General features: G+C 40.7%; 2 protein-coding genes across 4 annotated transcripts in view; both read right to left on the reverse strand.

Annotated features, from left to right (window-relative positions):
- Positions 1-3,410: 3,410 nt before the first annotated feature.
- tbx2b (T-box transcription factor 2b) lies at positions 3,411-12,710 on the reverse strand. Its single transcript, XM_054596908.1, has 7 exons — positions 11,985-12,710; positions 10,787-11,054; positions 8,772-8,918; positions 7,492-7,568; positions 7,209-7,378; positions 5,629-6,212; positions 3,411-5,129 (listed from the first exon to the last, which is right to left on the reverse strand). Exons 1-7 carry the CDS (start codon positions 12,341-12,343, stop codon positions 4,680-4,682), a joined length of 2,055 nt encoding a protein of 684 aa, XP_054452883.1. The 5' UTR covers positions 12,344-12,710; the 3' UTR covers positions 3,411-4,679.
- Positions 12,711-21,299: 8,589 nt separating this feature from the next.
- The window catches only part of bcas3 (BCAS3 microtubule associated cell migration factor), a 330,904-nt gene continuing 326,664 nt past the window's right edge, over positions 21,300-25,539 (reverse strand). For all 3 annotated transcript variants that reach the window (XM_054596895.1, XM_054596893.1, XM_054596894.1), the window contains one exon: positions 21,300-22,786. In XM_054596895.1, the coding sequence (XP_054452870.1) occupies positions 22,638-22,786 (149 nt within the window). In that variant the 3' untranslated portion in view covers positions 21,300-22,637. The remainder of the gene's footprint in view (positions 22,787-25,539) is intronic.

The following is a 25,539-nucleotide window of genomic DNA, read 5'->3' on the forward strand; positions in this document are numbered from 1 at the left end:
CCAAAATTCTCGGAAGAATAACCAATAGTGTCACATTTTAAAAAAGTTTAAAAAAAGATAATAGATATATTGACAATAGTTGTAGCCTGTGAATTGCTTTGGGAAGAAAAGACGCACACACCACTTATTTTCAATTATATACCTGTCAGGTACAATGGTGGAATAATTGAATCAAGTTGCTATTCTATAAATGATCAATCATAATGTAGTCCCACAAGAGGTAGAATAGTATTGGATTATTGGAGAAGAGTGGCTGTGAGCTTTTATTTAAGAGTTTGTCACAAACTCAAACTGCTCAAATTTGCGTAATTTGCTCACAGCTGGCACAGCCTTGGTACCCTCACTTATTAAGGTTGACCAACATTGCATGTTGCAATGATGACCAATGATGGTCAATGAAAGTTGATTGAACACACACACACTTTCTTCGTTGATTGGTTATGGAGTTGTTGTCAGTAGTTCGTAGCTGAAGCCTACTGAGGGCAAGATGTACCCCATAATACAGAGTCAAATCTTCTCCTTTTGCATTTTTTGGCCAATCGCAATTCCAAATTTGAGGGGCATACTGCCACCTACCATTCTGTAGTATGTTGAACAGGGTCAAATTTACCTTACTCTGTAAAAATGTAATAGGATTAAATAAAAGAAGAAACAAGAAAAAGAAGAACTCTATTAATCAATCTTGTGTTAATTAAGAAATCTTCTTTTCTCGTTTCCTACCCCATACCTTCCTAGTATCCCTACCAAATCCCATTCACGTCAGACCTGGCTCACCCTTGGACTTGGAAACTTCCTTCTCTCCATTCATTTGATACGGTTCAAAATTGTGTTTTCAGTATTTGAAACTATATATTACATTGTACAAATATATTTATTTTCTCCAAATCACCACGACCTTGAGGAACACATTTAAAAAGTACGTTTCCCTATTGCATTATGTGTGATTTTAATATATAATTGAGATTTCCATTTTTGTTTTTCAATTGTATTTACGGTGATATTACTATTTATATATTCATGTGACATCACTGTTGTGTACATAGTCTCAAAGCCCAGTTTGTTCTTAAAAAATAACAAATGAATATTACAGTGTTAAAGATATACATCCATGATTACAAAAGAGTCCAGGACCAAAAATAGGAAAATGTATTAAAACTCTGAGGGTATTAAAATGTCTAAAATGTCTTAGTATGGAGTCAGTGTTGTCTTAGATGTATATAAAGATGTGGAAGTTGGAATTATTAACTAAAAACAATTTAAAAAATCTGTTCAAAGTCTTTAAATGTGGTAACAGCATATATTACAGTGTAGCTTGGAGTGTCTCATGTATTGTAAGAGGAGATACCTTTTTGAAATTTTGTTCTCCCTAGGGTTTATTTGAGATTTTTTTCACCTATGAGACCTTAGAATTAAAAACCGTGTGTTTTTTGTTGTTTGTACGAATGTTTTTTTTTATAAATACATATTTTGATAATCAAATTGCTTTGAGGTGTCTTTTAAGTCAGAACACTAATTTGATCCCAACAACAGGTGAACAATTAGATTATACCCAATTTCTGGCTATTTTTAAGAGGAAAACAAAGGAAAACCATTAGAATACATGCTGGCTAATGTGAGGCTACCAGACTCTGAACTATCTCCTGCAGTCCTGTAGATAAGGAGAGAAGATAAGGGCAGCCCTGTGTGATGTTGTTTAGATTTCAAACAGTAGAAGACAGGAAAGGTGCTGCTTGTCTGTGTTGAAATGAACACAGACAAACAGTTGTTGTTGTTTAAGCTTCTGTTGGCCTACAAAAGCTTAAATAACAACAGGCCTACACTGATCATTTAAAAAAAAGTTGTGAATAATCTTGGCCTTTTTACCCCACGCCGTCACCAGTCATTAGTTATGATCCACGGGATCTCCACAGGACCCTATTGATCAGTCATTGACTGATTGATTTAGACAAATACTTTTTCTCTCAGAGTGCGAGGTCGAGTCGCTCTCTCTGTTAATTGAAGATAACAGAGTGGCAACAATGGCCCCCGAAGTAGAATGAGAGTTTTGTGATTATCGCCGCAGAAAGAAAAAAGAAAATGCAGAAGCAGGGGAGGAGGAGGAGGAGGAGGAGGAGGAGGAGCAGGCGGGGGGCTCTAATTAGGAAGCGGGGCGGTGTGGAGCTGTGGCCGGCAGGCAGGCGACAGGCGCCGGGTCCGGGACAAAAGGCTGTCTGCTGCCCTAAACTCCCCCTTCTTAACCCTTTAAACCGAGACACACATATAAGCAGTCACACGCACAGTACTGCTGCGTCATACACAGTTCTCTACAAACACTCACACAGTGTGTGTGTGTGTGTGTGTGTGTGTGTGTGTGTGTGTGTGTGTGTGTGTGTGTGTGTGTTTGTGTTTATGAGTACCAAAGTAAAATTGGTACCAATTTTACTTTGTTACCAAATACTGAAGACTTGCTTTGAACGCAACGATTGTATAGAGACAACACGAAAAAAAGCACTTTCATAGAAATGGACAAAAATCACACGGTGACACACGTGAAATGATTGCATATTTCGCCCAATGAAAAGCCACACTATGACTTATGTTTCTCCATGTAAAAACGTATTTATTGTGTAAATAATGTTTCGGAATATACAGGCCAAACTCCATATTCCCTGATAAGCTCCAAGCTGAGTTAGGGGACGGTTAAAGTTACTCTCAGTTTCAGAGGATGTGTGTGAGCGCAGCAGAGAAAGCTCTTCCTATAAATACTTACATTACTCGACTCCTTCTAAAAATACAGACGGCCACACAATACTAAGGGAAATGCTGATGGACGGTGACTGAGGACCTACTCTAAATAGACTTGAACTGCAGTGCATGCAGGAGACAGACTTATAACATTAATGAAAAATGACAGATAATGGCCTAGTACTGCTACTGCTAACCAACAAATAAAATAACAGTCAAAAATATTATCAAGAAAAGTCGTTTCTTTTAATCTATTGGTCTATTCAAGCCAGAACAATAAGATATAATTGAATATTCACAGCTGTAGATTTTATACAAATTGTATAGCAACAAATATATGTATTAATTAATTTCACCATCTGTTTTAAATGTATCTTAATGGCATGTGGATTAAACCCATGAACATTTTTCTTATCAATTTAAACAAAACACATACAAAATCGAACACGCACTTTTTCATGTTAAATGTATGGCCGAGAGGGGGCGCTCCTGTCCCACGTGTGTGTCAAACCATAGATGACTTATTTTTAAAAGTAAGTCAAACACCCTATGTAATTTGTACAGCTGTTTTAGATTATACCAATAGTAACAAGTTATTGTATAATAATAATAATAATAATAATAATAATAATAATAATAATAATAATAATAATAGTAATACTATCAATAATGATACGCATCAAAGCTTTCAGCACAACGATTTTTTTTATTGAAATTGTGAGACATTCAAAAAAACAAAAACAAACGGACAACCAGCATAAACAAGATACTTTCTTCTTTAAATATATTTTTGAATAGATATGAATGAAGCGCCCGTAGGAGGAATTGCTTTGAATGTCTCCTGGCTGGAGTGAAATAACCTGAGGTGTTTTTAAATTCCATGTGGAGCTCTTCTCTGTTCCTCTGTCTCTGTCGTTGGATGCAGACTAAAACATGGCACACACGTCACCTAAATATCAGCGATGCTGCATAAACAGTTTTTCAAACCAACAAGCGCTAAATAGCTTCCATTTACAGTATACGTTCATGTAAAATGGGGAAAGGAGAAGGAGAAAAAAAAGAAACAAGTAAAATTCGAAATATATACACGCTAATATACAGCCTTGAATAAATTAATACGAATGCATATTCTTGGATCTTAGCTTTATTTACAGAATTTGTTTTTATCTTTAATTACATAAATATTTTTTTTCTGGCATGAAATGATAAGCGTTTCTTTCTTCCTCTCGCAGAGCGTTCACCTTCCACGCCTTTTGAAATAATCAAGCCTGGAAGAAAAAAAAGTTTTCGGATGCAGCTTGAGACCTGCCTGTCGAAACCAGGCCTGAACGCTCAACTGCTTCAAGTTAACCAAACTCAACACGCCGCTCTCCACTGTGCGCCGCTCAGTCTGCGGAGCTGCAGGCTCTCAGGCAGGTTAGACCGATAGATGGGGCCGATAGCGACCCTCTGATATAATGGACATGATAACGTCCATTATATCATAGCTTACATTTTTGTTGTGGGATTGTTAAGTCTTTGACTTTTATTTTATTTGTATTGTTGTTTTAGTAATTCATTGTCTAGCATAAATATATATTTAATTGTTTAGTATAATATTAATTTTAATGTAGGAATATGCCCCAGAGTTTCTGTAGGGGTGAGATTCCTTCAAGGGCTGCTAACCTGAAACACTGGGATTCAGGGGAAAGTGTGTGTCTGACAGGCTTTTCACCCTTTCTAACAGAAGCTCTGGCGGAGAGCCTTTATACTTGTGGAATTAAAAAGATTAAATTGAATTATATGGGCAACACTTTTGTCTATCTGTTGCTTTGTTCCAAAAAATACCAGTTATCGGCCTTCACTGGACCCATATCGGTCAAACCTCATCCCAGTCTCCCTAATGTGCTGTACAGGACAAATGCACTGTCCTCCTGTATTCAAGCCAAGTCTTCATCCCAAACAGAGAGTTTTCATCACTTGGGAGAGTCTGCACTCGGGGAGGGCTCCCGCTGGCTCTCCAGGCCGCTCACCAGCCTCTGGATGCTTTGCAGCTCATTCACTGAGTCCTTCATAGGGGTTTTGGGGGATGCAGCCCTCCCACTTGACCCTCCTGTCTTATGATTGCTGTGGTGTTCCGGGGCTGGGCTGGTCTCCCTGCTGCCCGGTTTGGAGGATTCAGAGCCTGGGTTCAGGCTGCCCTGCAGGCCAGTGGTGAGCAGGCTCTGAGGCAGCGAGACTGGGAGCTGGTAGGGGTTGAATCGAAGCCGGGGACGTGACGTGCTCAGGAAGGGGTTCCTGGAGAGTGGGCTGGAGGTGCTGGTGGCTGGGAGAGCCGAGGCCGAGGCCGAGGCCGCCGCAGCAGCAGCCGCCATGTAGGTGTAGGGATATGGGAACAGACCACCAAACGGAGGCATGGGGATGCCCTGGAAGATGCAAGAGGAAAGACTTGGAGTTACAGTTACACATCACTATTTACAGTCAGACTGTCAAATTATCAAAGCACTGATAGATTTTTCCAACACACAAACATTAACCAAACTGCAGTTTCTTCAGATTTTCTAAAGATGATTTTTGAAATTATGAAAGCCAAAGCAAAAAATATTCGTTTTAGGTGTAAAATATTTTTTACAAATAGTTTACTCCACAGAAGTTTAACATGATTAAGGACATTTTTATCATTAATTCCTAATGTGTTAATACTTTTAAAAAGTCCTACTTATTTGCATGGCGCAAATACATGACATTTTTCTTCTCTTCATGCATAATTTCAGTGCTAAATAAAAGACAGCTCTGATTGCACTGTAAACATCCCGTCTACACTCTTAACCCAAAGCTCCAACGTTCCTGTTGTGCTGACATCAGCTCAGTCCTACAGGTGTACGGGCAAACTAAATAATTTTCTGACTTGATGACCTTCCTTACCTGAGAGGCGAGCATGTGCTGAGATAGATGGAAGGGGAAGGGGTTGGGGCTTCCGCCCGTGCCCTGGGTGGAGAGGCTGCCGTTTTCCAAACCACTTGCTCCAGATACAGAGGCCAATAGATGACCCATGCTCATTGCAGAAAAGGCTCCAGGGGCCATGGCAAACTGCCCGGGGTGAAACAACAGTGGTGATCCGGCGCCCAGAGGGTTAAAGAACTGCTGACTGTGCAGGCCAGACAGAGCCAGACTTTGTAAGTGGCCTTGGCTGAAGTGCGAGGGGCTCTCGGTCTGAACCATGAGAGGGGAGAAGGACTCCTTAGTGGCACTAATGCCTCCGGCCTCCAAGTCCTTTGTCAACACGTCCGTGGTGTCCTTCCTGTGCCTGCTCTCTGCTTTGTCCTTCTCAAGGTTCCTTATAGCGAGTAAGGAGTCATCCTTCTTTTCTGTGCTGGGCCTATCCCTTATGCGCTCCTCACACCTGGAGCTGTAGGGGGACACAGGTTCAGGTCCCGGGCTGTTGGAGCCAGTGCAGCGCTCGTCGTGATGCTCCAGCTCCTGCTCGCTGTCAGTGCACGTTTTCTCATCTAAAATATAGGAATCACATTGGGAAAAATAAAGGTGTAAGCAGAGTGTCTAACCATTCCGAGCCATCACAAAAAGACAACAATAACCAGGCTTGAGTTGCAATTTTAGTGTTGCCACACTGGAATGAGAATATAAGCCTGATGGGAGCCTTAAACTCTCACAATCCAGCCTGCACAATAAAAACAAATGTAAATTCAGTTTTTAAGAGCAACGTACAATAGCCTTTGTATTAATTGTATAAAAGTCAACAAATATGAATATAATACTTTAGGCTAGTATTGTCACATAAATTATTTTGATAAATTAGGGGAAGAAAACAATAGGTGGGGACCAAACAAAAACCCAAATCAGACAGCATTTACTTTTTAAATAAATGGAAGTCAAATGTCAACAACCCCAATGTATGATCTCAATTAAATCATTTTAATTTAAATCTGAATATATTATTATATAGACTTATTTCAGTCAAAGTTTAAGTTGATTTTACTGTGTACATTCACTGTTCTTAGATGTCAATCATTTGGCTGCCAAACAAGGTCTGTTCATACATCATACACTTATTGAAAATAAATTAGGCCTGTTTATTTGAATTTTATGAAATAAAGCCGGTACAATGAGTGATCATAGTTTGGTTGAATTGATTGACAGGTGTCCACTCTTGTGAAAAGAGATCTTAAACATTCAAACAGGGTACAAATTAATGTGATACATTTTTTTAAGAATCGTATTGTAATGGGTGTACGTGAATGCATCTAAATTCGCGCACAAATTAATAACAAAAAAATATATATATTTCAATTATTTATTTTCCTGCTGATTTCCTTGCTGATTCACTTCATCCACCAAGTCACAGCGAATTTTAGGCAATTAGGCTGCTGAATTTGAATTCTTAGTAGTTTTACAGCAACACATTCTAGCTGTCAAAGGCTCAAACTATCGTTGAAATACCGGCCCATATATGGGCTGTAAAAAACAACAACAACAACTTCTCTCACCTCGACTGGGCCTGCTGAACCTCAGCGGGCTGGTCTCGGTTCCCAGCGGGGAGTGGACTGCATCCCTGCCGCTCGGAGGCTCACTGGATGAGGCGTCCGAGTCTGCGCCTTCCCGATCCGCCTTGCAAGAGTCCTCATACATCCGCAGCGACGGCATGGTTAGTTGCTTCCTGTCAATTAACAGTGACAATATTAATACTCATAATGGTGGTTCGGGACATATTACGCTGTGACACCATTGCCTTGGGCATACATAGGCACACAGGTGTGAGGAGGCTCTCACCTTTTCTCTCTCCTCCCGTTCCCCGTGTCTCTGAAGCCTTTGGCAAAAGGGTTGTTGTCAATCTTCAGCTGCGTTATCTGTCGAAAATACAAAGTGAGAATGGATGTTGAAGGAAATGGAACCAGAATAATATCAGTCCACACTGTCAAGTCACGTTGTCCTCACCTGCCCATATTTGGGACAACAACGTGTTTGGATAAACACACATTGAAACCATCGTGTTGGAAGCCACTGTAGGCCTCGGATTTGCATTATTAATAATAGCGTAATGATGGGGTGTTATTCTCATTGGCCCCTGGAGAGAAATTCTGCCACGAAATATTCCTCTATGGGGCCACACAAGCCTCAAAAAAAAAAAAAAAAAAAAAAAAAAAAAAAGCAGAGGGAACAGTACTTGAACAGATGACTATCATATAAATAATTAATAATGCGGTTTGGATCACTGCTTCTATATGATATGTCCTGGTGTGGAAGAGGCCGGTGTGGCCCCAAAGGGGCATGGAGCCGGCAAAGGGCCTCCTGTGGGAGCGTCTTCACTCCTGAAGGCCATGTGGCCCTCAAACAAGACGCTTTAGGTGTTTGCAATCTGAGTAGAAAGAGTATCGTGCAGCATCTGTCCACTGTGACTGCGGGGTGACCAGCCTTTTAAATTCCCTATAATCGATGGTGACTCTTTGCCATAAACTTTTACAAGACCCCCACCCAACCCCCCCCCCCCCCCCAACCCCTGAACACAAACTCCAATTAGCCTCACTGAGGAGGATAACGAGTCAACAAAAGGGGCTAATAATACCATCAAATTAAGGCTACACATATACAAAACCTCCATTTAAATAAAATTAGGTTTTAAATGGTCAGTATAATAAAGCGCAAAAAATGGAAGGTGCTATTTTAGGAGATTAAAAATAATAATAATAATAATAATAAAGAGCACATGTCTGCCATGTTTACTGCTGCACTGCAAGTAAACACAACACACTCTCCACATGTTATCGCCTTATTTATATAATTCTGCGCAGGGTAATAGCCAATTTATAGCCCATTAATAGGAGATACAATACTTTGTCAGAAATATCTGCTCCACCAACGAGTCCAGGCAAAATAAATACATAAATCAAGTGGGCCATGGGAGTCCTCTGCAGGGAAATTAGGCGACCTACAAATTCAGATTAAGTCTTCAGGGGTTGGCGGTGGGGGGAGGGGACGCATGTAGGACATTTATAATGCAAAGTATAGCAGCCATATTAAAGTCATTCGGTTGAGTGTGAACAGTGACTCACCTTGTCGTTCTGATATGCTGTCACTGCCACGAACTCGGTCTCCGGGAAGACGTAGGTCCTGAAGGTGCTGTAGGGGAGCTTCAGGATGTCGTTGGCCCGCACTATGTGGAACCGGGGCTGGTACTTGTGCATGGAGTTCAGGATGGTCTGGACCAACACACACGAAAACACACAGCTTTGGCGTGAATATGATGGTCCCACCAATGTTTTCTCTACATTCAGACGTAATGCGTTGATGCGGATTATCTGACCCATTGTTATCGATGCCGTCATAATTACTGTGCGAGCTTGTTTGTAATTAGTGCGCGGCAGAGAGAAAATCCTGAGCAGGCCACACATGTTGTCATGAAGGTTCAGAATCACTGCAAAAAAATGTGATTTGATCCAGTTTATCGGAACAAAAGCTACACTTTTCTCTCTCTCATTCATTTCAAAGTGGCCACAAACAGTAAAAGCCACTTACCAGCTTGGACGGCTCGAGGCGGTTTTTGACATACAGCGCACCAGAGACTAAACATGCGTTTTAAGGTAAAATGTATTTTTTAGATTCCTTCCCCAAAACGGCCATAAACAAAGAGGCAGTCAAATGCTATGACGTGTTAATTCCAGAAAAAGATAGAATATATTGAGCCTACGAACCTTACAAGTTTAACATCACTTATAAGCATCAGATATGCTACACGTGCAAATAAGAACAAAACGTGAATAGAAATCCTGCCCTCAAACGAATGCAAATTATTTAGACTGACATGTAAATGCTGAATTGGTTTCCAGTCGGAAGCTGCACTCTTTCTTGCCAGTCAGAAGGAGTTTCTAAGACAGTTGTCATATGCTCCGGCTGCTTCTTATTTAATTTTTTTTTTTTTGGGGGGGGGGGGCATATTTTTAAACCGGTAAAATTCGGAAATACATGGTAAAATATGGGGTCATATAAAATACACGACAGGGCCTTATGCTCTGTGTATACTACACTAAACTATACTATACGATACTATACTATACAAAAATAAAGATAAAGATAAAGATACTATACTATACAAAAATAAAGATAAAGATACTATACTATACTATACAAAAATAAAGATAAAGATAAAGATAAAGATAAAGATACTATACTATACTATACAAAAATAAAGATAAAGATACTATACTATACTATACTATACAAAAATAAAGATAAAGATAAAGATACTATACTATACTATACAAAAATAAAGATAAAGATAAAGATAAAGATAAAGATAAAGATAAACTATACTATACTATACTATACTATACTATACTATACTATACTATACTATACTTTGTGTATACTATACGTCAGTATAGTGTAGTCGGCTCCGTCATTCACGCTCATTTAACGTCATTTTTCCCTGACCCCAACCAAACACTCTCACGCTCAGATGTAGGCTACTGGTGTCTTTTTTTCTTTTACAAATAAAAAATGCAAAATATCAAGAGCCAGAAAGACAATGCAGCCGAGGTTTAGGCCATGAGCTGATGCAGAGAAACGGGACTGAGTTCGGATAGACTGGATGCTGGTGAGAAAATGCTGGCTGATACTATCCTGAATCTGGAGAGCTGAAACGAAACATAAGCTCTGTGTATGTCAGCGGCAGTGGGAAGTCAAGTGGCGACAAAGTGCCAACAGCTTTGGACGTAAAGGCGTTCAGCAACATAAATGCAGGCTGACTCATTTTTAAACGCATTCTCTTCTCTGAGATTATTTGTTCTTATTTACATTTAGTACTTTTGTTCATCTTACGTCACAATTTCCCTGCAGTAGTTTTCATTTGGATTCAGCACATTGTATGTTTTTATTTATTTTCCATTTCCCCCCTAGCTGTTTCTTGTTATTATTTCGCTGCTGCAACGACCCACTTTCCCCATATGCTTCATAAAAATTTCATCTGATTTTAAAAACACCTTAACCCCTGTCTGTTCAAACAGCACACACCTCATGCAGCAAAAAGAATGTCTCTGTTCAGGCGAAAATAAAAACTCCCAGTACTTACAAATCCGTGTTTGTCTGAAATGTTGTTGGTCAGCTTGAGTTTATGGAAAGCAACGGGCTTCGCCATCCACTGCTCGCCGGTGGCCGGGCTGTCCGGGTGGATATACATCCTTTTGGGCATCTCCGGGTCGGCCTTGCCCGCCACCATCCAGCGGGAGTTGTGGAACTTGTAGCGGCAGTCGTCCGCCGCCACGATGTCCATCAGCAGGATGTATTTGGCCTTTTTATCGAGTCCGTTTATTCGCACTTTGAACGGAGGGAACATCCTCCTGCAGAGGAAAACACACAGGGAGTCAACATGCTGTGATTCGACCAGTAAACAAGATCACATTTTCACAAAGGTCTTGGACACGTTTGACGAAAAAAGAAGCACGGAAAGCGACGCAGAGCAACACGCCGTCTGACAAGAGGAAATGTTGTAGCCTAATTATTATTCTTCAGCGAAACCATAGTGTGTTCTGTGTGTGTGTGTGTGTGTGTGTGTGTGTGTGTGTGTGTGTGCGTGTGTGTGTGTGTGTGTGTGTGTGTGTGTGTGTGTGTGTGTGTGTGTGTGTGTGTGTGTGTGTGTGTGTGTGTGTGTGTGTGGGGTGGGGGTGGGGGGGGGGGTGTGTGCGGGTATGCATTTGTGTGTTGTCCAAACCCCACTCTACAAATCTGAGCAGTATATTTATGACCACACCACTTCACGTCCCTGCTTTTTGAAGTGTCAGCCTGTTTATAAAATCGAGAAGCGCTGCTGCTTCAACAGAATGCAGTTTGGGAGATAAAACCTGACTAAAGCCCACGTCGGATTTGCCCCAAATATCTCAAATATATACTTTGATCGGTCTTGAAATATATTGGAAATATTTCAAAATTATAATAATTGACGTTTTTATTAATAAACTTAAAAAAAAAAAATGAAGCCAATACATTATTTGTGGGACTGGAACTCCATTTAAAACAATATATTTAGTGTATAATTCGAGGTAAACATGGCATGTTCTTTTACTATTTTTAATAATTGTTAAACAGGCGAATAATCGGTGGGGAAATAAAAACCAAATAGCACATGCCTGACACACGCAACATTAACAACGTGAATAAATGGGTATAAGCTGCTCTTAACTTTTCAGCTGTGGCTCATTCTCTGCCTATATAAAGATAAACGGACGTTTAAAAAAAAATCAGTTATCGGTTATCCATTTGTGAATTCTTACCGTCCGGACTTGGTAATAACCATCTCCGTCCCGAGTTTATGAAATTGGTCCCAAAGATCCTTGGCTTCCAGTGTAACTTTCGGGTCGTCGTCCACTTCTTCCTCGGGCTCCAAGCTCTTCATGCTGCGGAGATGAGCCGCCTGATGGTGGCTTAGCGCCGGATGGAGCCCAGCCTCAGCCGCCCCGGCCAGGCCGTGGTCCGTAAGGGGCTTGGTGAGCGCCCCAGGAGGCAGGCTGAGCGCCGGGAAGAAGGAAGGCTGCGCGGCCGCTAGAAAGGCGGACATGGGGAAGTCGGTCGGCCGGTGTGCGTGGAAAGGGTGATAAGCCATTGCAGTCCCTGTGAAAACTGGATCTCTCATCGGTGCATTCACAAAAACCGAAGTGAAATAATGGATGTTTTAGTGGTAATTCCCCCTAACCTGGAGCCAGAGTAGGTCCGCGCTCCGCGAGCAGTTAATTTCTCTAAAGCGGTGCAGAACAGAACAGCGCTTTGTCAAACACACAGCGCGTTATCAGGTTGGAGAAAATAGCCCCAGAGTTGCTGTTTCTTTGGCTCCTCCACCGAGTCCCTCAGTAGGAGCGGTGCTGTGAAGGCAGAGCCCGGCTGCGCTGTGTGTCTCTCAGAGAAATAAGCTGTTTCTCTGCTTCAGTCATCCCACACTGACTGGAGAGATGTGGCCCCGTTCACTGCAGATCTGTGACTATCTCACATGTCCTTCCTGCTTCCATCCCCAACACTAATGAACCAAGCCCCTTTGATTGCTGATTTTACGCTTTCTGGACCAATTGTGGGCCCCTATAGGCGTGGTTCTGACAGCTCCAGTCAGATTCTAGGAGAGGAGGGGGGGCAATAAGGTGTCGGAAGCATTAGCAGTAAGAAAACATGTCAACATAATAAAATATTAACCAATGACAGGAAAGATCGGGAAATCCCACCCCCATTTCTAAGCCAAACACCGGGTCAGCCCTCATTTCTTGGCCGGTGGAGGCATCATCTCTCTCGGCTTGCCTTTTTTACAACGTCGCCTCCGGAGAAACCAGCCCATCCACAGAATCACTGTTTTAACACTGACCTCAGTACAGAGGAACAGCTTCAGTTATCCACGTTTACACTGTCCTTTAGAACAACTCACAACAGAATAGGCTCAATCCTCAACTCGCAGCTCACGCTCTGCATTCCGGAGAGGTTTATTTTAAAGAGTTGCTGCTCCTCTCGGTCGCTCTTTACAATATCCGCCTCGTAGTTATTCCATGTTATCGGCTGTTTTGATGCAAAGAATGGATTTGCCTCACACTAGCCGAGGCTATCCGTGTTAGCTGTGTGTGTACACTGACTTCAACTTCATACAGACCCCCGGCTTCCCCAGGCGGGAGCCATTAATCTGTTCGTTTTCCTGATCGAGCTGACGGAGAGGCAGCGACAGTCGCAGCGGCGGCGTAATAAAAGAGACGAGGCTGGAAAAGACAAACGCAGATGCTGCGCGGAGGAAAAGAGGAAACCAGATGAATAATGATGATGATGATGATGAGTGAATTCTGAGAGAATAATCAGAGAGAAGGAAAAAGCGGTGAGTGCTCACTTCGTTACAAACTCTTCCTTGTTTAAACGTATTTATAAATGCGGTTCAATTGTATTTATTGTTAGTGCAGTTGTATTATTCCTAATTTTGCACTGTTGTTCGACGTTATGGGTCTATTTTTTTGCATCGAAACAGTCGCCAGCGATGAGATGATTTAGTGCTCGGTCTCAGAGCTGAGGGCAGGCCGTGGCAGCGTGTAATCTCCGACAGGTTGTATTTTGTCAAACCAAGGACAGTGCGGGACTCCGGGAGCCACGGTGAGCCCCCCACCCGCCTCCCCGCACTCCGCTCTGCTGAGCTCCTTTAGAAAAAAAAAAACTTGATTAACTTGGACTCAAGTTTTTTAAAGAGCCGCCCGGCGCCAGTCGGCTGATGCGCCACAATAAGAACAATCTCTTGTCTGTTTATATTTACCCTGCAGTCGTGCATGCCCGAACCCCTCCGGCCCCCTCGGCCGCCTCATCTGCGGCTCCGCTCCACTTTTTTTTGCCTCGGTCATGGCTCGGTGTCAGATGGGATTTTTTTTTGTTTTGTTTATCTTTTTTGGATAAACAGCTGCTCTCTTCGGGCAGGAAGTACCATGTTATGGGCCAAAAGCGACACTTCGATTAAAAACTGAAACAAAAAGTGAGAATCCCTCTGAATGAGACTGTCACAGACAACTGCGGATTTCATATTAACCCTTGGAACATAGCTTCTCTTGGGGATCCGCTGACAGGCGACTCTTAGATGTTGTGAATAATATATTTATTATTAATACATTCAATTCACCCACAGTATTTACCGTGGGTCTGTAAAACAATCGCATTAAGATAAAATGTGCAAAACAAAACTTTTTAAATGCGAGACAAAAATGCAACTCCAGGAAGCTTGTGCACTTGTGTGTGTCATGATACATCATGTTATGTTATTTAGCAGCATGCAGTGTTTGCACATCTCCGCTATGTTACACACTTGTTGCTCGGTTTCCATCAGATTGATACGGCCACGCTTAAAGAGTCAGCAGGCCTGCCAGCAGCAGCTCCAGCACAACAGAGCGCACTGTAAACGAATGCTAAAAGCTGAAGCCAAAACAGTCTCCACCAGCACTGTTTCTACAAGCCCATCACGAGTCCCTGGAGCACCAACTGTTTCACTAAGCGGAGGCATCAACAGCAGAGTCAGTGTTATTGGCAATGTGGAAAAAGTGTATTTTAACAGTTTGAAATAAATGCCATGGAACATCAACTTCACATTAAAAAAAAGTGTAAAATGATCAAGCATGTCTGGCACATACCTCGCAGTTTTCTCCAGAGTTATATTGTGGTGTGTATCTGCTATAATTTAGCCGGACAGCTGACTTGTTAGGAATGCCGCACCTTCAGATTTATGAAATGACAGAAGATATGTAGGAGTGCCGTGGGATCGCCGGCAGTTCTTCAGAGTTTTGAAGCTGCATGCACGGAGCTTGACTTGGAAAAGAAAAAAGATTGGCAACATATGGAGGTGGATAACGGTTTTTCTGCCGGAATACTAGACTGGATAATGGTATCAACAAGGCTTTTACAAATTAGTGACCATTTATTTGTTCTGTGCCGTCAATGGTACAGAAATCTCCATTACGCGTGATTTAAAAGTCATTAAGTCAAGGACTGCTCCGAGCTGCTGCTAGATCTACATAGAGGGGGCATGGTGCTGGGGATTAATCAAAGCAGACGGTGAATTTGTTCCTAAGACTTTTTTGGGTATGTGTGTGAGTGTCCTGCGTGTCAGTCGGGGATGTGGAGGAGAAGCATTGTCGTGAATGGTAGTCATGGTCAATGGTAGTAATCATGCGCAGAATGAAGTGAAAACTAGAGAATATGCTCATAAGACAGGAGCCTATTCAAAAGTTTGGATAATCTCCCACGTTTAGATAATTGATGATTTTGACAAAATGTGTATTATCTTATAACCAGAAATGTTTCAAAACAAGCAGGTTTGGAATGTTCAGTTTGATCTATTTGATGCAGCCTGTCAGTCCCCCTGTTATCTGGGGTTGAGGGCCTATTTAAAGTGAATTAAATGCTTCTATGACGCTTTCCATAAAGTAGGAAGTTGATTCAAGCTATTCTGTGTCCTTGATCCGTCCGCTCAATACAATATGGTGCAGCAGATGTGAAAATGTGCGTAAAAAAACGTCTTCCGTTCCGGTGATTTGGCCCATGTGTCAACGATCCGGGCCAAAGACGCTCTAATTACAACATAACGCAGCAGTTTTGCGCCATATTCGTGTATAATTGAGTATTGTCATTTTCCTCCCTTCGACATTGTTCCTTTCTTCTTTTTATCTCTCCATCTTCTCCTCCCATCTTCCTGCATCATCTCTCCGGCTATATTTAGCGGCTAGACTGAGGCCTTGGCGCCAGACCGTTTAAGACCTGTCAAAGTCCCTCATATTTCCCCTTGTCACATGGAAACCCGGCGACCAGTGGCCCTCTCCCCCCCCTCTTTTTTTTTTCTTCTTCTTCTTCTTCTCCTTCTCCTCCCTCATCCCATCCTCATCGTTCAGCTACCAGAAGCCCTCCTCCCCTCCTCCCCCCCCTCTCCTCCTCCTCCTCCTCCTCCTCCTCCTGTCCTTCATCTCATCCACTTCCTCCTGCGGCTCCTCTACAGTTCCCTCTGCTAAATGAAACATATCAGTTCTCACTTGTAGGAAAAGCAGAATGTTTCCTCAACCACACACACACACACACACACACACACACACACACACACACACACACACACACACACACACACACACACACACACACACACACACACACACACACACACACACACACACACACACACACACACACACACACACACACACACACACACACACACACACACACACACACACACACACACACAGAACTATCATATTATTTGGAACAATACAATAAAAATAAGCCTTTCGGATCTAGCGTAATACCTGATGCATCGAAGCTCTTCCATTAAACAAACATGTTTTTTCCTGGACATGACTTCATGACAAACTCAATCATAAACTACAACCACTCATATCCAGCAACCTTAAGCCTATTTTACAAGTCCTATTCTGAGAGTCCAGTTCTGAAATGCAGCCTTCAGCCACAGCGTTGTATGGAGGCTGTGTGTGTTACTGACAGGTAGGCCACCAGGTGGGGGCGCTATAGTGATCCAGGGGAGACAGAGAGGTGTGACAGAGATGTCACATCCACAGGCATTACAGCAGCAAACACCATGATGCTCTAGACAATCACACAGGGTTCAGGCTGATCGGGTTTAGTCCCGCAAAGAAAGTTTTGATTTGATTTTGCTCTTCAACTTCTAACAATGCAATGATTTTAATACACTGTCTAATTATGTTATTATTTAGTATTTTAATTACGGTGAGAGTGTGCCTTAGATTATTGTTCTAAGGAGACTATTGGGCGGTCAATCAGAATGGGAACAAAATCACAGGTGACCACAGGTGAATGAATGCATGACGCACTGCCGAATTGTGCGAACGCGTATCCCGTTGTGCCTTTGAGGTGACGCATGCCTCCAAATAGATCACAGAGACATTTACCTACTGTCATTACTCCCTCAATTTTTCCCTGAAGCATGAATAGAAAAAAACCCCTCTGTTGTCGGTTGTCGTTTCTGGTTTGAGGTGACCTTCCCGTTGTGCAGCAAAGCCCTCTGTATGAACAGGAGGACCTTTGAAATCATCAATAGAGACATAAGAGTATTTTAGTTGATTCACATTTTGATACAATTAAACAAATCGATCCAATTGAGTCATCTTATTAAAAATACCTGTTCCACAAACATGCAGTAACGGCTGAAAACGGCCTTTATAAATGTTGTGGGTCCCCGAAACATAAAAAACGGTCACGGAAAAAAAAAAAATATTTCAGCAAAAACAAAAAGGCCTTTGCAAAATCGACTTTCTTTTTAAATAGATGTTACATGTGCAGATTTAGAAAAAAAGGGTTGCATTTCTATATTCAAAAACCTCTCTGTAAATACATTTATTTGATGGACTTTTCGTGTTTTCTATTCGCATTCGCAAAAATCATTTTATTTTGAAAAAGATGAAAGTATTTCATCAAACCGAACTGTAAAAATCCCTCCTTTATGGTGGTCTTTATGTGTTTTAACCCTATGTTTGAAATTACGGGTTAGTTTGCGCCATCAAAAGAAAGAGAGGGATTACACTTGTAAACCTTGTATGTTTTTGTGTTGTTCAGGAGAAGCTTTCAACTCATTCTTAATCATGAAATAATATTAAAAGCATCTACCACCCAGCGCACGTAATTTTTTACTATACCATTTTCGTTGAGACACTTCTCTTTTAAACCAGCAAAATATTCTTTTGTGTGTTTGCAGATGTGTTGACAGCGTGGAGAAATTGAATTAGAAGCTGCAGCGCTGGGAACATTGAATCACATTAGGAGCGCAGCAGAGGACCAGCGAGACCTGTATGCCGGAGGGAGAGGCTCTTTAGCCCTCTGCTTTAACACAACGCGGATGAGACACAGAAATCCTGCTACACTACTGAAAACATAATGACTGACACAAAATAAACACAACTTCTCTTCAAGACTAGAAAGACAAATCTAAGGAAAAGACTCAGTTTCGATTTCCTGTTATATTTTAGTGTTTGATTATTGTCAAACACAATTTTCCCCAGCATTTGGACCAGTTTCAAATCAAGTTGCAATTAAAGATGACTGCAATTGAAGATTGTATTTAAATCTAATTATTTGAAGTTTCATAAATGAATAAAACGTTAATAAAAAAAAAAAGCAAATGTGTCATTGTGACATAAACGCCGTCGCGGTCAATATTAGTTGAACATAGAGATGAGTGGAGTATGACTTCATCGCAATGCAAATAGCTGTGCCCCCTTAACAATACTGAGCTGACATACAATTTCACACTTTGTATTAATGTGGGCTAATTGAAATGAAAGTGAGCCTAAATTTGTAGGAAACTGTAAGTGGGCCACTGCTTCCTCTGTTCCTCAGGTAAGTGTTTTATTAATTGTCTTGTAAAATGACAGACAACTAAAGCAGCTCATGAGAATGGAAACTGATTCATGTGTTTCTTTAAGGATAAACATGGCGGATGAAAATGAAGCTGATCCAGAAAATATACTGCTTATGTTCCTGATTCAAATCCTGAGCTCAGATCAGCGAGCACATCACCGACTTTTACTTGGACATTCTACGCTGTACAGGTCTTGACACACTGATGGTGAGTTTTAGTGGTAGCAACGCTGTCTCTGTGGTTTACAAACCTCCTGGAGGTGACTACAGGAGGTAAGAAAAACTACAAACATCAAATTATCCTGATGTAAGTAAAGTCTGTAAAAGATTTGGGGGTTTTAGGTGGTGGGATGAAATTGAATGATAGTTCAAAGAATGAACTCTTCCTTGACAGTTATGATCTATATGCAGTCTTATGGGGGGTTAAGGATCAATGACATGAATCTAAAAATGGCCTTGGTCCTTGTGTCAATATGTAAGTTTTCTGCAGCAGCTGATCAGCACCTTGAACCAGAGATAATCAACTAATCATCAAAATCATGTCACTCTCTGAATTAAATTATTCTAAATAATTCAGTTCTCTCAGGTTCCTCAGAAAATGTGATATTATTTATTTCCCTCAAAATTAACTTGGAGAGGTCCCTAGAGGTCCAGGCCAAACCAAACAGAGTCCTGGAGCACCGTGTTTCTTTGCATCTTTTCCATTTTCAGGGCAGACTGGGTTGTTTAAGGATGTGGAGACTACAGCACAACAGAGCTGGTAAAACATGGTAAAACATGGTAAAACATGCAGGAATCCTCCAAGGTAAGTCCGAGACAAAAGTGATTGGTATGGTTGAGCAGCAAAAGAGTCCATGCATTAACTGCTTCTCTGTCTTGTTCTTATATTTGTAATTTTGGCAAACAAAATGACTTTGACTTTGAAAATGACTGATGTTTTAAAATCATTCTGGGTTGCTCACTTATAAAAATATCTAAAATATGTTTTTAATCAGCATTTTACATATAATTAGAAAACAACATACAAAAGATTTCAATCTACATTTTAACAGCCACCTATAAATCCTTCAAAAGGTAGTTGAAGTTTTTTGGGGGAAAAGTTTGACCTTATCCCATATGAGGATCCAAGAACAGAGGATGTCATGTGGTGTACAGATTGCAAAGCCCGCTGAGGACACTTTGTGACTTTAGGCTATATAAATCAAATAAAAATTATATTAAAATTAAAATACTTCTTTAACATCCCAATTTCTAAATCCCCTCTGCAGAAGATGCTGGACTTCACAACACAATACCTACATTTATAAGCTATTATAGCCATTAATGCCTGATGCCTGATATCTGATAACTGGCCACAAGCATCATTTTTATGGTTTGTGTTACACATTAATCTAAAGTCACATGTTGGAAGCAGGGACATATATTACAAAGTTTGTTTGAAAAAAAAAAAAGAATATCTGTAAAGCTGTACAATGTAGGCTACTCTTGAAACTAATGAAAAATGAATGAGAATCAGCTTTATTTGGTCATGTACACCTTCACACATAGTTATATATATACACGAAATTTCTCTTCTGCATTTGGCCCATCCCCGAGGAGCAGTGATGATGGACCTGGTTACATTATATTAATTGTGTTCATGCTTAACTGCTAGCATTACAGTGTTTGTAATATTTGTTAGCATGCTTTTTTTCCAGTCAGATGTTTAGAAGTTAAAATGTTAATGCTAACCAAGCTAATGCAAATTATTTGTAGTGACCCCATGCTAAATACATGTTTGACAATCAAACTCAGACTCAGTTTTTATTGTACTCAATTAGTCCTGAGATGATTGATAAGCGTTCCGTTTGCTGTTCAGGTTGCTTTCCTGTTAAAAGACTCAACATCAGTAGGTGCGAATCCCCCCCATCAATCCCCCCTCAAGTTCCTACCTCCAAAATACCTAAACACAGAACAGATCACACTGCCTCGATTGCAGAAAGCACATTATAATATTAATAACTCGAGGAGTATATGCAGAATAAGTTCATAATACAGGATGGTATTGAAGGAAAATAGATAGTAAGTAATGAGTAAAAAGAAAAAATAGTCTTGTTACAAATTACCAAATGTACAAATTCATAATAAAACGGTGTAAAGTGTTTGTTAAAATGTGTTTGAATCAAATAAAAAGATTCCTGTAAAATGCTTCAGTTTCTTCTCTTGTGCTTGTTGCATAATGCCTAGCTTTCCTCTTGATGAAGTACCAGATAAACCTCCTGTCAGCTGGAGCCTATTTCTACTTTATTCATAAATAAATCCTAAATAAACACATTTTGTAATGTGGATTTGTTTTTGGGATGTATTCCATTGTAGCTGGGCAAGGACCTCTTTTTAATTTTATAGCCAGTAGTTTATGAACACATCAATGAAATGAAATAAAGCGTATAAGGATAATTCAATGCAAATTATAATTTAATTTAATTTGCTTCTTCTTTTTAAAAAATCTCTTAAGTTTTGTTGTGATTAGCAGAGAAACAAATATGGCCTTTCATTTTTCTCTCGGAACAAAGCCAGAGTTGACCATAAAAAGCACTTTACTGCCTGTTATAAAATATGGTACTGATTACCAATGGTACTATGTGCTTATGGTCACCGACATGGTTGAAATCTGAAAAGGCACATAAGGATTAATCAGAGTGAGAAAAAAGACAGACAGTTTTATTCCCTTGTGTTTTATTGTGTTTTTATTTTCTTGCATGACTGCTGGGAAAAGTCAAGTAAGTATTTCACAAATCAATTCGTACTGTCAACAACAAGCATTTGCTCTGAATTAAAACACGTAGATGCATGCCCTCATTCACTGAAAGAGCAACAATGGGCCAACATGGCATGCAGCCAGTCCAACAACACGCAGACATGTGGGATTGTACATTACTATTATCATTTAAAATGGTTTCTAATGTGTCTCTGTAAATAGTGCATTTCAATTTTCACCATACAAACATTCTGCTTAGGACAAACTAACAGGCAAAGTGTGTTGAATAAAGGAATTTCAATCTTCTTTGCTTCAGACAAAACTAGTACATTTAAGGTAAATGCATTTATTTAGATATCTATAACTAGAGACGAGAAAAAGAATTTGGTCAAACTTGCTAATGTACAGAATAGAGCATGACGACCTCTATTACTCCGCTCAATTAAAATTGACTATCTGGAAAGGCCAAGTTGGAAAATATATCTAAATGATGTCAGAAATGTCTCAATTACATGGTCAACATCTAAGTGGCTTCAGCAACTTAGTAATAGTGTCATCTCATTACTGCATCTCTTTTCAAATGTAATTATATAATAATCAAAGACATGAGAGGGAAACATTTTATCAACAAACATTTAGGGAGAGGCCATGAGAGCAGCAGCACACACACGGAGGGAAAAGGAGCTGCTACACGTCACTGACTGGAATAATCATGTTTCTTTTGTCGGCGCTCACACTCTCATGGCTCATTCAGACAATAGGCACACCGTAAAACTTCCAATACACACAAAGAATGATGGTGTCCCGGGCTGAGGAAACATCAGCTGCAGAGAGGAGAGGACCACTGGTCTCCAACAACGTCTGTGTCAGACAGCTTCTGATTTAACAAAGCAGCAAGGTTACAAGCAGAGTACGATAGATGAGCTGGGCTGATTCTGGCCTTTTATTAAAAATCTGATATTAAAAATAAAGGAAGTTCCTCCCTGACCGCTTTATCAAAATACTCTGTGATGAAACTGCATTTTATCTGCACATTAGATTTGGTTAATTGCTCGGCAGAACTTTAAATAGCTGTTAAGCTTAAAATAAATTAGCTTTCAAGAGTCTACAACACATTTTTCTCACTATTTTCACCCAGATATTAATAAAATTTGAATACTAAATAGTTTCATAAAATTTTCAATTTATAATTATCGGAAATTTGTACAAACTACAGAAGCATTGGCCGTTCATGAAAGAAATAAAACACTAATACTGTATGTAGCTGGGATCAGACTTATGTGGTGGTACTTCTTGGAGAAGAGGTGGGTGTCTAGGGGAAGTTGGTTGGGAAGAGGCTCAGCGGCTGGCTCTCGTTGGTGGGAAGGGGGGAGCGGTAGCCCTCGAAGTTGCGTGGGATGCTGCCGCTGGTTGAGCCCGAGCTGTTACTGAGGGTCTCGATGCTGCCCTCCCTTTGCAGCTCTGCAGAGAGACACACACAGAGACAGAGAGAGAGAGAGAGAGAGAGAGAGAGGGAGATCATTTTGAGTGGGGTCATCAGGTGATCTGTTTTCAACCACAGATAATCAGACAAAACAACTGTGTATATCAAATGTCCACATGCACAGCTTGTCTTCTGACAGATACTCTGTATTCTTATTCTGACAGAAACACAAGGTTAATTAAGGCTGGCTATACTTTTTCAGTGTTAAATGAAGTGTGTCCGTAGCACCAACTTTTTGTGAAGTACCACAATTTTTTCTTCTTCAGTCTTGTTTAAATTTTCTTAGACCAGTTCACCTCCTGATAAATTGAAAACTTTCTCAATTTTTCATTATTTTATTTTGTCATGCTTAACTCAAGGTCAAGTGTAAATGTATTACTGTTTAATGTAAAAGCTGATGGTTTGAGAGGTCTTTAATACACTTGACCTGACACATGTAAAAAAATATGCACCATCATTTGATCAGATGGGTTGCAAAAAAAACATAACTGTAAATTAATTTGGAAGGGAAGGTGAACTGTAAAAGTATTACTGAAACTATCTCTTGTAAACATCTAACGCAGTTTACTGACTAACTTATTGTCCCAACTAGATAGTATTATTACCATCACATACACTGTGATCATAACTGATATAAATGATGGTTAAAACTATGAAAGTAAGATTCAAGTTATAATAAACCAGAATGATCTCAAACTCACTGTTTCTGCAGCATAGATGAAAACATGAAGGCAATTTTAAATACTAAAGGAAATATGAGATGATTTTAAATGTGTGCATAGCAGCCAAAGATGCACAGGACACTAACCAATGTACAGCATCATTACTAGATTGAACAGAAAGAATGAATTGCTTTACCATAATTACTCATCAGATATGAACTTGCATCTGTGTTATTAGCAGAGGAAGTCCACAGCTGTGGGATTAAGCCACAGCATCAGTGAACAAGAGTTATTCTGGGACACCAAGAAACCAAACTTCTACCAACATTCTCTGGGTGACACAGAGCATTTATCTGACATGCGCACATTGCTCCACAGCCAGACGAGACCAAGTTGCTCTGCAGAGGATTTTCCCCATAAGGAACCTATTACTGTTATAACATGCTATAAACCATATCCGAGGCTATGTGGACATAATGTCCTGTGCGTAAGTATTAAGAATTTGATGCATGTAGTGTATTGGGACGTCCATCAGGCCCTTAGCTGTATTTAATCTGTTGCTGCCAGCCTGCTCTGCTGGCCATCGCCGACGCCCTGTGAGCGTGCGTCAGTGTGCATCCGTGACTGTCATCAACAAATTGAGAACAGGAAATGATAATGCACTTACATGAGAACAAAAGTGCAAAAAAAAAAGGCGCCAACCACTGGTTCTGAAAAGTGAAGCCAATACTTCTCACTTGATTTATTACCTCAGAAACATTGTAAACATGAGTTTACGGTCTCAATCGCAGGTTCTACAGTTTTCTTCAAAATAGCATGATGTACAATTAGTAAAATAGGGAACATAGCGTCGCTACCACAACGTGGTCTGGTCTGTGAGTTTTCAGTGTTTTGTCTTACAACTTTAACCCTTTCACAGGGTGTTTCAAGATTTCACAAGAAAGTTAATTCTAACATTTTGTTCACATAAAAATGTCTTATTTAGCATTCGGTTGTACTTAGCTTCAACCTCTCCTGCCACCAACTACCTAAATGACGACCACCAGTTGGTAGCGGTAGTTGGTGGTCTTCATTTAGGTAGTTACCTTAATGACGACCACCAACTACCTGTCACTTCAGGCTCCCAAAAAATCCAAATGATGACCACCAACTACCTAAATGACAACCACCAACTACCTAAATGAAGACCACCAACTACCTTAATGACGACCACCAGTTGGTGGCGGTAGTTGGTGGTCATCATTAAGGTAGCTACTTTAATGACGACCACCAGTTGGTGGTGGTAGTTGGTGGTCATCATTAAGGTAGTTACCTAAATGACGACCACCAACTACCTTAATGATGACCACCAACTACCTTAATGACGACCACTAACTACCTTAATGAAGACAACCAACAACCGAAATGACGACCACCAACAACTGAAATGACGACCACCAACAACCGAAATGACAACCACCAAAACCTCCACAAACCAAAGGGTGAAGTCACAGTGACTATGGCCACTTGTTAAATGAAGCGTGCATTCTGGTGGCTGTTTCTCTCATACTTATACAAAATTCACCTTTTGTCCTATTGCTTTGAAAATATCTCCCCAGCCGATTAGCTTGTTTGATGTCAGGTCTGCATGATGCGTTGAGAAGCATTATTCCAGCTGAATGTGCAAAAAACACTGGCAATATTGTTTAGTGTTGCATCAATGTATGGTAGCCTGGATATGCTGATCCAGGGTGTAAACTTCAGATGAACAGGAGGTCTAATTAGCTTAAGAGTCTTTCTCAAACTCATAGCTGCTGGGGCGGCTGTGGCACATAAGGTAGAGCGCTTGTCCCGTAACCACAAGGTTGGTGGTTCAAACCCCTCTACCGGCAACATGCCGAGGTGTCCTTGAGCGAGACACCTAACCCCAAGTTGCTCCCCGGGCGCTTCATTGCAGCCCGCTGCTCCTCCGGGATGGGTTAAATGCAGAGAAATAATTTCCCCATTGTGGGACTAATAAAGGATTGGTTATTATTATTATACTGACATAAACCACAGCGTGTGTTTTATACGTCCTGCAGATGTTCAGA

This window comes from Anoplopoma fimbria, chromosome 1 (genome assembly GCF_027596085.1).
Source record: "Anoplopoma fimbria isolate UVic2021 breed Golden Eagle Sablefish chromosome 1, Afim_UVic_2022, whole genome shotgun sequence".
Classification (NCBI taxonomy): Eukaryota; Metazoa; Chordata; class Actinopteri; order Perciformes; family Anoplopomatidae; genus Anoplopoma; species Anoplopoma fimbria.

What these genes read in the sequence shown, in the direction of transcription:
- tbx2b (XM_054596908.1), bottom strand. Translation starts at nt 12,343, where the DNA reads ATGAGAGATCCAGTTTTCACAGGGACTGCAATGGCTTATCACCCTTTC. An exon ending in GTTCAGCAGGCCCAGTCGAG is followed by an intron (nt 6,213 to 7,208) that starts GTGAGAGAAGTT and finishes CCTATATTTTAG; the next exon opens with ATGAGAAAACGTGCACTGAC. An exon ending in AGCACATGCTCGCCTCTCAG is followed by an intron (nt 5,130 to 5,628) that starts GTAAGGAAGGTC and finishes TGCATCTTCCAG; the next exon opens with GGCATCCCCATGCCTCCGTT.